Source organism: Haemaphysalis longicornis, unplaced genomic scaffold (assembly GCF_048455015.1).
Source record: "Haemaphysalis longicornis isolate Haplotype H1 unplaced genomic scaffold, Haemaphysalis longicornis Haplotype H1 scaffold_23, whole genome shotgun sequence".
Classification (NCBI taxonomy): Eukaryota; Metazoa; Arthropoda; class Arachnida; order Ixodida; family Ixodidae; genus Haemaphysalis; species Haemaphysalis longicornis.
The window spans coordinates 1,787,417-1,800,578 of record NW_027526306.1 but is presented as its reverse complement, the minus strand read 5'-3'; the positions used below and the strand labels follow the sequence as shown (position 1 = coordinate 1,800,578).

At 44.6% G+C, this 13,162-nt stretch overlaps 1 protein-coding gene across 1 annotated transcript in view; it reads left to right on the top strand.

Annotated features, from left to right (window-relative positions):
- LOC144172504 (arylsulfatase B-like) overlaps positions 1-3,495 on the top strand; it is a 160,174-nt gene extending 156,679 nt beyond the window's left edge. The window contains exons 12-13 of the mRNA XM_077701191.1: positions 206-380; positions 3,370-3,495. Of these exons, the coding sequence (XP_077557317.1) occupies positions 206-380; positions 3,370-3,495 (301 nt within the window). The remainder of the gene's footprint in view (positions 1-205; positions 381-3,369) is intronic.
- The last annotated feature ends 9,667 nt before the right edge of the window (positions 3,496-13,162 follow it).

Genomic DNA, 13,162 nt, shown 5'->3' with positions numbered 1-13,162 from the left:
CTTGTGCCAATTTAACATCACGCAGATGGCACACAATTCTAGGCCGACGACAGTATCGAGATAAACCAGCTACAGAGCCACTATATCGCTTAGGGGTATCAGGTTAAATAGTTCACTGATCCATTGTTGTTTGTACTGCACAATCGAGATATTGGGTATACACACTACAGAGGTGTATAACATTCTAATATGACTATACACGCAGGCTTCTTTATAACAGCAGCATTGGATTTCGTCCAAAATGGCGAGAACAGGCCGTCGTTTACTGCCAAGAAAATGGTTCTGAAGGCACAAACTTTGTCAGCCGCCAGCCGCCCTACCTTTTTGACCTTTCCAAGGACCCGTGCGAGCTGAACAACTTGGCATCAAAGGAACCCGAGGTACACGAGGCAATGACACAACGAACTTGTTTTTTGCAGAGTAATTATTGTTGAGACTTTTTTCAAAACTTCGTGCATTTGAGAATCATGGGCATCAGTGGGGCTAGGCTAATGGTGTAACAAAGCATTGCAATGCCATTTACGCTTCAAGAGTACGTTGGCTTTCGGCCTTTTTTAGTGCCTTTATGTTCTTTACCGTATCAGGGAACAATTGCCACTTGCAACACACTGAGGTAAAAACCGGGCTTATGCTCTTTTGTCGTTTTTGAAAGGACGCCAAATGCACCACAGTCCAACACGGGTAGACGAGCACAGGCGTACCAGCTTGAATTCACTCAGTCATCTTTTTTGCGGGGGGACACGGAGAAAGAGGGGTAAAGCGGAAGCACGAAAACAAGGAAAAGATAAAGTTGAAGTGCAGTGAACTGTATGTAAAGGTATGAATTGCGTGCAATGTTATTGGAATAGGCAATGGCGAATGAAATTTTTGGAGGAGAGAAGCAAGCAGGAATTCGAAGAAGGTATGGTGCGGGAGGAAACTAGGTGAATGAGAGCGCGCACGAGAAGAGAGGAGAAAAAAGCGATAGACTGACGGGGAGCCCACGCAAGAGGGTGTTGTGTTTGCCCGTCAAAGAGATGGAAAAAGTTTCAGATCCGAGGCGCTTCCACGAGATCCGCAAAGCGCTTCCACGTCAACGAAATTGTGCCAGGCAAGGTATTGTGGGTTATTAAGTGATTATTTCAACATATGTTCACCCATTTCATGCCGAAACATTTAGCGCAGACGTAAATTCTAGATACCTTGATTCCCACTGCACTCACCAGATGGCGTCATCGACATCACTTTTCTTTTTTAAAGCTCTACAAGTAATGGCTACAGTATTCTCAAAACAAATAATGTTTTTGCGAACGCTTCACCTAAAAAGTGTAACATTCAAGCTACTTTGAACAAAAGCAGATAGCTGTTACGAACAAAATTACGCGTGATTTGTTCGATACTAATGCATAAGATTTCGCTGCGTGTCCCATGGCGCCAGGAATACGCAAACCGCAAATGGTTTGTTAAAACATGTCCTACTGTTTTCAGCTGTAAACGGAAACTCCGGCTTCCGGTAACACTGTAAACGGGAACGCAAATATGGTAACGCTATACCAAAACTCTTAATTTCCCCAAAACATCTTCGAAAACTCACATTTCTACACGTACGTGCGGGCTCACCATGCGCAGGGTTTTCAATTCATTAGCGTTGAGACTTCGTTGGTTTTTTGGAGGCCGCGGTTATTCTTTTATCCTCTGTGTTGCATGGTGGACGCAAACTTGGCGTCAATTTCTGTTCCAAAGGAATAGAAGCTTCTAAAGGAGGGTTACGGCAAACTACCGTGTTTTCCAAGCATCCTAGCGCCGGCAGCACGTAGAATGAACATGCACTCTTACTTTCGCATTCACCGTACAATAACTGTCTTTCATGAACGGGAGTAGCTGTTTCATGGTATTCCAGACTCCGGAGAACCTTACATATGGCTGTTTCATTCGTAGCTTCCGGTTGGCAGAAATGACGCTTGCTGCGGACACTTGATGAGAGCGGGTGCTAGCGGAGGGCTATCGCCTACGGAAAATTCAAGAAATGGCCCTAATAATGGTGTCGCGCCAAGCATTCATGGCAGGACATGTGGACGTTGACAATTGTGCACGTACTTTCGCAAACATTCTGTTATATGCGCCTTGCTGTCCAGTAATTTCTTAATAATATAACTGGAGTTCGCATTGACGGTGCACCTAGTTTTAAAACCGCAAAAATTAGAATAAAGCTGTTCTAGCTTTCGTGTGCTTTGGGGTTTCCACCATCCCGAAGTTCTGCTGCTACCGTAGTTTTACCGGCACTCGCTCACCCCTCAAGCTAAGATTTATCCTCAGCTTTCTCCGCAGAAATACTGCCGCGACAGCTTGCTCAACGTAAAATACACGCAATGAAAAGTTCTTTTTCCTAGCTTGTTTTTTATTCGCAGTGTCCTATTGCCCAGAACTTCGGTCAAAAGTAAGGAACAAACAGCAAAGAAAGCAAGCCTGTTATGGGAGACGCTGTCATTTAGAACAGAAGGAAGTTCCTACTGGTCAGGCGGCCACGTTATGTTCACACCACGCGAGATGATATGCGCAAACAAATGCCCAGATAAAAAAATTTTGTTTTTGTTTTAATGTTCCAATAAAAGTTCTGAGAATAGTTTCCACGCAAAGTCAGGTGAAGGACTATCAAGAAGACACACGCGTGCTGACTACTACCGCTTTGATGATGGGATGATCCTAGCCAGTCAATTCACAGCAGAAGGAGCTAATTCGGTGGTCTCGCCAAGTGCCCAGTAATAGTCTCTACAGTTGGTATACCGTTGTGCGTATTCACCTACTCTCGCTATATGTAAGGCTGCATCTTGTTATTACGAGTATACTTACCCACCCGTGAGCGCTACCATGCTTTGCTTAAGCAGAAGTACACTGCACACAAATGCTTACCGGAGCATGAACTTTTCAGCAGCTGCTGATATACTTTATAATGATCATTCACGCTTTTTGTCATAAAATATACATATATACATATTTTATGGCGTGCTGACATTTTTTATATATTCCGGAAAATTGCAATGTCTATCTTTGCGCAACATGCTGAAAATTCTAGCTGAGAGAGAAAAACGCAGACAGTGTACACTTTAGACAAGTTGAAATTGACCTTTATACTAGTTGATAGTGTCCGTTTTTGGAAGAATAATTGGCGCATTTTTTACGACCTTTGATAGTAATCGGGCTTTCGTTGTTTCTCTCAATTATTGCAAAAAACTGGGAAGACTGTACACCCTATCAAAAGCCCAGAAAGTATTGCTCGCCTTGTCGGTCGCCAAAAACCAAGTGATTCAGCTACCCTGTCTTTTACGATCCAACATTGCAAATAGCAGAAACTCTGCCGCCTGTTTAAAGGCTAATGTGACCTTCACGCAGCTGGTGGCCCTACTACGAGGGAAAATCAATCGATACGCCGCCTCCGCAGTACCACTGGAGAATGAGCCTGTGGACAAGAAGGGCTTTCCTGAGAACTTCGACGGAGTTTGGTCTCCATGGATGTAAGGACTTCTTGCTTTGAAAAAAAAAAAAATTGTTCGCTCTCATACACAGCATGGGCTCGCTGGGTTCAGCCTAGTGTGATCCGTTCTCTGCAGTAAAGATTGTTGCCTTCGTACTGGTGGTTGCACCGAGTTCCACTATTTCAATATTTATTTAGCGCAGAGCACGAATGTTTCGCACTCTTTGTTACACCATTAGACACTGAAGCGCACAGTGAAAGAGCGTTTGGGATTTCTTGTGAGATAATATCAGTATTTCCCAACACATGTAATTAAAAGCGAATTGTGGACGCACAGCCGCTAAAAATTGTAAACAATAATTGTGATCTCATAGACACTAAGGCATACAAGCTCTAACGGCAAAACCTCTAAAATCAACAAAGGCTCGTTCAAACGATCGTCAACTCAGCTATAAAAATAGCAACTCAACGAAAAATTATTACTTATATGATAAGTTGTAGTCCAGGGGTACCTCAGCAAACGCTGGGCACAGCGAAGCGAAATTCAGCGACTGCTCTACTTGGCACCATGTCGCAGCTTCTGCACAGCCCACGGATGAATTTAAAAACCCGTGTAGTGTAAATGACGCGCTGTGTTTCCTTAGCTTGTGTTGTGTGGGTGGCCCTGTGCTCCAACCACTGCGTTTTTACTAGTAATATGGTGTGTGTCCTAAGAATGCTCCCTGTTGCGGGAAAATTTGCCCTGTGAGCACTGTTCACCATTGCATATCACATTGCAAGTGAACCGGGTCGTGCCGGCATGGCATAGTAAAAACTCTTATGGGGGCAGTTATGCTCACTTGCTTATCTGCTCTTATACGAAAGGAATGTGGGTTTCTCTTCAGTCACGTCCCCAAATGTTTTACAACAGAGCTGTTGCATGCAGGCCGAGACTTTTCGTACGTCACGCGTCAAGCGGGGGTAGGAACAGGTTCTCAGACCCATATATATAGGGCTCAGTTGTCGCGATTGAACGTGATCTTTCCCTCCCGATAGGTGAGGGAGAGTACAGGGAGTTTCCCACCGCTGCCGTTTTGGTACGATTGCTCTGCGCGAACCGTAGAATTTCCGTGTTGATGGCTCCGCTGTTTACAGGAAAATGCCTCTTGGCGTTCGAGTCTTGTCAAAAGAAACTCAGCTCCGCAGTTTCGGTAGCGTATACTCCTTGTGCAACTCGGTTTTTTTTCATAGTTTTTTAGTGCTGCATAAACGAAACAATAATTACTTCACAAACCTTTATCATTGCAATCAACGTTTTTTGTCTCTAGGGTACCGTTATGTTTATCTTACGCCGTCACTTGTGCGGGTCTTCTATTTTATTGCCTAATTTTATTTCAGGTATTATATGTTACGTACATTGCGTCATCTCCCCTTTCCCCCCCCCCCCCCCTATTTCGCCAAAGATAAGCGTTGATCACTGTACTGCACCTCTTCGTTTCACGCGGCGACAAGTAAACTGGTTCTCGTTATGTGTTACTACACAGTTCTACTGCAACTCTCTAGGTCAAAAATCGTAATTGCTCCATGGTTCAAAGTACTATGCATTTTGTCGTAGTAGTCGTGTTGTACGTTACAGACAGTGGTCACCGCTGCAGAGAACACGAAAAGCACTTATCGCTTCCTATTGAAAAATACATCGCTCAGCACAAAACGTCCGTACTGTTGCGGCTGCAATTTAATGCCTTTTGTGCGTTGTAGTATTCAGGAAAAAAAAACGCAGGACAGGAAGAACAAGCTATACAGATATCGCCAAGGATACCAACCAACAAAGGTGTTTATTTGCCGCAGCAGAATATGAACAGAAGGGCTTCTCAACGCCAAGACAGCAGCAACAGTTACGAAAAAAAAAACTGGCACAGCTTGCACCTGTGGTGCAAGGCTGGAGAAGCAGTAGAGCTGGCAGGTCCTCTCCTTCGTTTGACAGCAGGCTCTTGTACCTCAAATGAATTTTCGCACTTGCCGCTAAAAGTTATCCATTACTGGCAAGCCCCGATCGTTATTCCGCTCTCGTTTCACAACTCTTCCAAAGCAAACCACGTCAGCGCGCCCCAGAACGAGCCGCCACAGGCTTTGCGAAGTCGGCACCTGTAGCGGGAGCCGGTCTGTCCTTCCCATTTGAGGTTGCAAACGCACATGAACTTTCTAGAACAGCATTCGAATGATCATGCCAGGAATGCTGCGCAGCGTGTTCTAGAAAATAAAGCGGCATCGAACGCCGTCTTTAGTACCTGAGGAATCCTTATCCTGAGGTTAAATGTGCGCCTTCCCCAGGCGCTGGTTATTTTTCCCTGTCCGGTTGTGGTGTTTTCGGCCTGCTCCTTCCATCCTGGGCATCCCCTTCAGCCGTCGTCTTTTGCCTCTTACCATTAGTCCTTATGATGGAGGCTTTTCTTCGAGACTAGGTGCCTTCGCCGCTAATCACCGCCTAATGCGCACTACGCACGCGTTTATTGCGGGCTTGCTCCGCGCCGTAACCAGCACCCTGGAAGAAAACTTCTCATAGATTCTTGAAAGACTGCCACTGCTAGATACTAAGGAGGTTAAGTGAAAGCCTAATGTTAAATTTTTCTAAAGCACAACCAACTCAATTTTTCCCGTAGTCCAGATTTACTGGCAGATTACTATATGGCCATGCGCAGTTTGAACTAAACAGTTCAGAACAGCCCGTCCCATTATGCAGCGATTTTTATTTATTTATAGGTACTCTTTATAACAACAACTTTTTCTCATTTCAGAAAGGCGGCAAATTATGGTGATCAACTTCACCGGCAACACAGTTACTCGGCTCAAGACAAATGTACTCAATCATAACCTCTGCTGTAACAACGTTTGTCTTTTTGCCGGCGGTGCCCGGGTGGGCCATTATATTAAGGACAGCAATTGGTATTTGTTAGTCGCCATATTAGGCTACTTTATTGGGAAGTGGTACACACTCGGGAGCGCCTACCTGCTGTCAGTACATAGTGGGCAGCCTTCGCTCTGGAGGAAGTATAGTCTGGACATCCAGATCTCTGTTAGTCACCAGGTTCTCCCACAGCTCAAGGTTTTGAAAAGTAGATGGAAGAAGGAGGAGCTTGGTTTGCTTGCACGCTTAATATGATATGAGGAAGAGTGCCAGGTTGCTAACACAACTTGAATTCTCCATGATATTGCGCTAGAAACACATAATGTAGGCCGGCTGGGTAAGGGGTATTCTTCCTCGTAGGAAGTGCTATCTCAGAAGATATGAACTATGCTCACCGGTACAGTTTTATCATAAGTAACATGGGCTCCCTACGGGAGGCGCGAGGTTGCAGGAATGTCCCAGCAGATGGCGAGGGCTAACCTTTGCGCTTTTACTGGTACATCTTCTCTTTTACATTTATGATATATGACACCTGCCCCTACGGAAGACACGTAGTTGCCGAAGGTGTCAAAAGATGGCGACCGCTAAGCAAACGCGGGAAAACTCAACTGAATTTTACTTCCAAAAGGATGCAGATTAAAAATGTCCCCGGCCTTCGTATCCGCATGTTAGGACAAGATCCTGAAAGTGGGTTTTGAGCAGTTAAATGGGCAGCATTTTCAAGAAAAAACGAATGGGAGATATCAACTGGCTAGGTGGTTATTTACGAAAGTGTAGCAACACAGTGTTTTCCCGAAATCCCGCTTGCCTCTACTGGGAGGTTGCCATTGAAAAATGTTGTATAACAGTGTTGAAGTATGTGAGTAAGTTGTCTATCTCAACAAAAACCAGTTCGATATCTCAGATGGCGGGCGGTAAAAAAAATAATATCTGAAAAAGTACTTTACCGCTTTTCACTCCCTCCATGGTGGAATTTTTAAAATTCTAAACAATATTGACCTCCAACACCGTAAACAGAATGTGCCATTGCAATCTGTAGCCGTTTGAAAGAGCAGTTTGGCTAGGCTTGTACATAACCTGTCAGGCATTTTTGGCTCATCAGCCGTGTCATTTGTAAAAAACAATTTGACCCTTTTAGCGGCGTCGCCGAGCGAAATCCTAAAAAAAAAGTTCTGTGCATTTGTATCAGTAACATATTCTAGCCAAACTCAGTTGGAAATCCTAATCGGTGAAAGATTTATTTGAGAATCTTTAGGAACACCGTTTAAGTTCCGGAATGCGGAATCACCTCGCTGGTGTAGGTTAGGGCGAAATCCAAAACCTACGTTTTAGATATTCTTATGGGCTACTTATATCAGCAAAAAGCGCTTCGATATGTGAAGGGGTGACCGAGAAAATCACGAATTCGCGAAACCACAACTTCGCCCTTTTTTACGGTTAGGAGGGCAATTTCTGAAAAACCCGCCTTAGTGAGCACCTACTCAATGACGCAAATAAACGCGTGAAATTTCAAGTGTCTAGGTCTAACAGATTTGGCTGGGCGTTGATGAGTCACTCAGTCAGTCAGTCAGTCGGGCACTTCTTTTTATAGGTATAGATTGTCGCCTTACCGAACAGGCCCTTCAGCACTTTAACGTTGGTCAGCCACAGTGGTTGTTGAACGTATTCGGGACTTTCGTAGCTAGCAACATTGCTACTAGAGGTTACTTTGCCAAGTTTCTCCTCCAGGACTGTGGCAACTTACTCGTTGGTTATCCGGAGACTTGCGGTTGTCCAGCGGGAAAAACAAAAGAGGAACGACAACCGGCATCACCCAAGTGGAAAGCCGTTTAACGATGCCTTGCGATGTATTGGTCGACTACAGGGAACTACTAACCAAAGCGGGGATGGAGAGCTGACAGGGAGAATCCGGAGATACTGGCGTCACTTAGGGGGCGGCGTCTGTATAAGTGGGCTCACTCTCATGGCTACAGCGCAGGGGCCAAACACCAGCAGGCGAGCCTTGGCCGGCAAAGTGGTCTCCAGTTAAGAAAAATTGGTGGTTGTGTTTGGGGCCAGTGATCTGCTGGATGCCGCGGACGGGAAGGCAGAATTGGGTATGGTTTGTGCTGGCACGGTGGGCGTCTGCTCTGTAGGTTTGCGGGAGTCGCTGTGGCAGTGTTTCGGGCGGAGATAAAGCTTGCGAGGACTGCTTAAGAGACGCCTTGCCGGCGGAAGTTTCGGGATAAGTTCTCTTCAGCCCAAGGTCCCTAAACTGTTCTAGCAAGTCTAGACAAAACCGTTGACGCTATGAATTCTTTTTCTTTGGTACGCTAACGCCAGCAATGTAAAAATTACGGGTCATATGTTGGTAGTGGAGGCAGTACGGGATAGTGTTTGATAGTAACGCCACTGTAGACATACACCATGTCTTCAAAAACGTTTGTCTTTTTGTTGTAGTGTAACCTTTTTTTGCGTACCTTCGTGGCTTCTTCTCTGCGCCTTCAGCAACAGCACTATAGGCTTCTTTTACGATCCTATACGCTTGCTAATTCACTTTTCCGATTAGCGTAAGTCGAGAGCTTTTGAAGCGGGATAAGTATACCTCATTTAGGAATAACAGTATACCTATGTACTCGGTAACCATATGTCGTATTGTTTCTGTTTCCCTCCCGCACCCTCCACACTATTCGTCCTGTACCTGCCGAAGGATAGGCAGTTTCATTCGCCAGCCAAACAAGCAAAGCACCCTTTTTAGCATTATCAAAATATATTTTCCTTCTAACATGCCGCTTCCCGATTCTGCAAATTTCCGAAGATTTCTTGGTTTGCATATTTTTCCCACTTTGTTGTTCCTCTTTATATTACATCTTTTATTGATGTGGTTGTTTCCCATGCGCTTCCGCATCTTATATAATTTATATTGAGCATTCTAGTTCTTTTTCAGCAGTGCGTGCCCATGCTTTTTATATAACCATAGCGCCGTGGTGTGGTCGCCCCTCTCTGCAATTAATTTTCTCGCGTTTCACTTTGGGAGAAAACCATCCCGGCCCGCCAGTCATGCATGACGAAGACGATGATATAGATGAATATGATGATGACTACTAATACCACTGAGAAAAGCGACGACGAAACGTGTAAATAAACAATTTCTAACCTTATGCAATTCGTGCTTGTGTATCCTTCATTCCTTACATAAAAAGAAATACTCCAGCTTCGCTGTGGTTTAAGATTCGCTATGGTTCAATTTTTTTCCCTCACCACTTCTCACACATCAATACAGGCCCGTAGCATATCTCCCGCCCCTACTGTACGCTCCTAATTCTAATCTATTTCCCCAATTTTCGGTAACTTCTGAGCAGTCATTGAACGTTACCACTAAGACGCCGTCCTGCCTTTGAAGAAGTAACAGTGTCGTTGCACTCTTGCAGATGCCTCTCAATGCTCTGTAGTTGCTGCATTTCCATAGTGCTACTCTGTGTTTCATGATATAGCTGTTTCGCTATTAGATTCCTAAAGGCTGCTTTTGTGTTTTTCAATGGGCGTGGCCCTGGTTTATTCACATTCCAAGAGATTGGTATATTTTAATGTGCTTTATTTTAGCTTTTTGAACCGCGAAGTATTTTTTACAGGTGTCATAATTAGGAAGAGTGACTCCTGATCTTTCTGCGCTAAATTTTCTTTAGCAATAATAACTGTTTTTCAAAAGATATCCGTGAGTTGTTGCTTCCCATGTTCGTTATCTGCTTGTACTTCAATATCACCCGCAAATATCACCCGCAAATATGGTCAGTCTTGATATAGGTCTTTTCCCTTCCTAGTCGTCGCGTCTGTAGCATAAATTGAGCTCTTCTCAAGATTTCCACCTAGTCAAGCGATGTGAAGCATGAAAACAGGGACGACAAAGTAGTACCGTTCTTTACCTGTCCATTAGTAACAACCAGGCCAGTGCTCTTTACGGCTACATTATTTGTCCCTGCTTTTTATTGTGATTTCTCTGAACAACTACATCAAGTCGCAGTTTAATAGCTACTATTCTTACGTGCTCCAGAAACTTTCCTCTTTTCAAAAGGGTGCCATGTTGGCCTAGTTGGTGGTTTTCAGATACAAAGGAAGCAACAGCGCACATTCTAACAAAGGACGGACAGAGTTACACACCACAAGCGCTGACTACCAACTGGGGCTTTATTGCAAGCTGCGGAAAATAAATAGCACACTTACAGGGGAAAAAAGTGCAACAAGGGAGCACAAAGAGACAGGAAGACGCAATAACAGTGACGCAATAATAGTTTGATAGACTGGGCATTCTTCTCTTCTTATCTCTTTGTGCGCACTTGTTGAACTTTTTTTCCCTGTAAGTGTGCTATTTATTTTCCGCAGCTTGCAATGAAGCCTCAGTTGATAGTCAGCGCTTGTGATGTGTAACTCTGTTCGTCCTTTGTTAGAATGTGCTCTGTTCCTTCCTTTGTTGCTGTTTTCATTGCGTATGCTCCTTTTAAATCCAGAAATGCTATCAGTAACGAACGCTTTTCAGCTGTTGACATCTATATGCATTATCAAGAGAAATAAACTGTCTTCTAAATTCCAACTTCGTCTGAATCTGGTTTCTAGCTCTTACAGTGTGTTCATTTCTTCCACGCAATCTTTTTGTTCCGTCTTTAGTCCTGCGTTAGAATCTCTTATACCACTGAATTAGCTGTAATAGTCTGTGCGAGTTTGCTTAGGCGCTGTGGCTACTAGCTGTATAATTTACCTTGATACTGTTATTATCAGGATTTTCCGGTACTTGCATAGCTTTAATCCCGTTTTGTTTGCTCGAATACGTCGTTCATTCTATATTGCAGCCAACTGGATGACCAGGGGGCGTCATAATTTTACTCCATCTTATTGCCATATTATCAAAAATAATTTCTTTTTGTCATTTCAGTTTTTTTTTGTCCAGCTTTTCTTCTTCCTCCATGCGCACTTCAATTGTCCCAGTCTCTACAAGTTGTAACCTTCCCTTCGTTATTCCGAATTTCGCTTTTATGCATGAGCAAACTGTGAAGCGCCGCTTTCCCCACTTTTAGTTCTAATTCCATGTTCAACATCTCTTCCAACACGTCGTACTTCTGCAGGCTTTTTTCAAAAATTTCTTAGCAGTCCTTTATCTAAATAATTTATGACGAAGCCATCGCTCTGAAACCGAAATTGTTTGCTAGTCATTCCAATGGGTGAACAATGCAACGCCTGCCTTTCATGGGCGGAAGTTTTTTTTTGTCAGGTCCACCCCAGTTACTTGTGCCGCCTCAGATGGCTGCGGCTGCGCCCTCGGGCTTCAGCGCATCATGACCTCTGAATATTTTTATTTATTTTCTATTAAATAACCATCGTAAAGACAGGAGCTCTGTAGTCAGGGGCTGCTATAAACAAATGAAAAAAAGGCAAATAAACGGGGTAGATTTAATTTTATGGCGGGAGCGACACCCAGTCGGCATGTCAGCGCCTTATAGCGGCGTTCACGGGCGGAATAGGCGAGGGTACGCGCACGCGCATAGAACTATCTGCTGTGGGAGCGCCGTCTGATCCGCTGCTCCTCTCAGGGCAACACACCCTGTTTTTCTTACTCTGCACGGCCGTTTCGCTACCGCCAAAGGTAGCTAAGCAGCATGGAGCATAAAGCCATTCAGATGCAGTGACACTGGTGTACCTCTCTCAAGAAATCAGAGTTCATTGATTGATTCATTGTAGAGTTTAACTCGCCGACGCAACGCAGGCGATGAGGCACGCCGTAGTGGAGGGCTCTGGATTAATTTTGACCACCTAGGGATCTTTGACGTGCACCGAAATCTCGGGCACACGGGCGTTTTTGCTTTTTGCCTCCATCAGAAAAGTGGCCGCCACGGGCGGGAATCAAACCCGCGAACTCCCGATCAGTAGCGCAAAACCTTAGCCACTGAGCCACCGCGGCGGGTAAGAAAACACTGTAGCAGACGACATTCATAGAGCAGATAACCCTATGCGCGGGCGCGTAATCTCGTCTCTTTCACTGCTGGGCACCGTGACAAGGCGGTGACATGCCGGTCGTTCGTCACTCCCGCGATGTTATCAAAAATTTGGGAGTCTGTACAATCAATAATATAATTGTGCTACGATGCATAGATAACGCCCCATTAAGTATAAGGCTGAGAGGGAAAGCGCAATGCATACTTGAAACAGGGGTGATGCCACAGGCTGTTTTGGTGTCAGAACAATCCCGGAATTCTTGTGATCACTGCATTTCCAACTTTCAGTCTTTGTTACCCCAGGAAATTTACACATCGCATCAAGTAACTAAAATGTAGCAAAAAAGTAAGAACAATGTACGCCCATAAAAGCATAAAATTGAGAAACCTATTGTATGAGTGCCGGTTCTTTTCTTTTTTCTTTTGCAATTCCGTTGTAGAACACCCCATAAAAATATTTCTGGCTACGCCGTTGCTGGCAAGGAATAAAGAACACTGCAGAGAGACAAGGGACCAAAACACAAAACGCGGACTGTAGTCTGCTGAATCAACGCTTTCAAATCGCTGAGAATATTGTCACGAAGACAAGGACGATGCAGTTGTCTTGAATGAGAAACACGTTTATTGGAGCGAACTTGTGCTCCCCTAACAACTCTGAAGAATACAGAGGCGGCGAAGCAGCGGTCAACAAAGTGACTTGCACAGGCGAGTGTCGTCGAATCGAATGCCCCGGCGTCCGCACTGCAGGCTTTTTATCTTTTGGCGCGCGTGGTTCTCGAAACGTCGATTCGCATCGAGAACATAGTAGATCCAAGAAGATTATTCTGGGCTGTTCACGTTAGATCGGAATGCTCTCCCTATCAC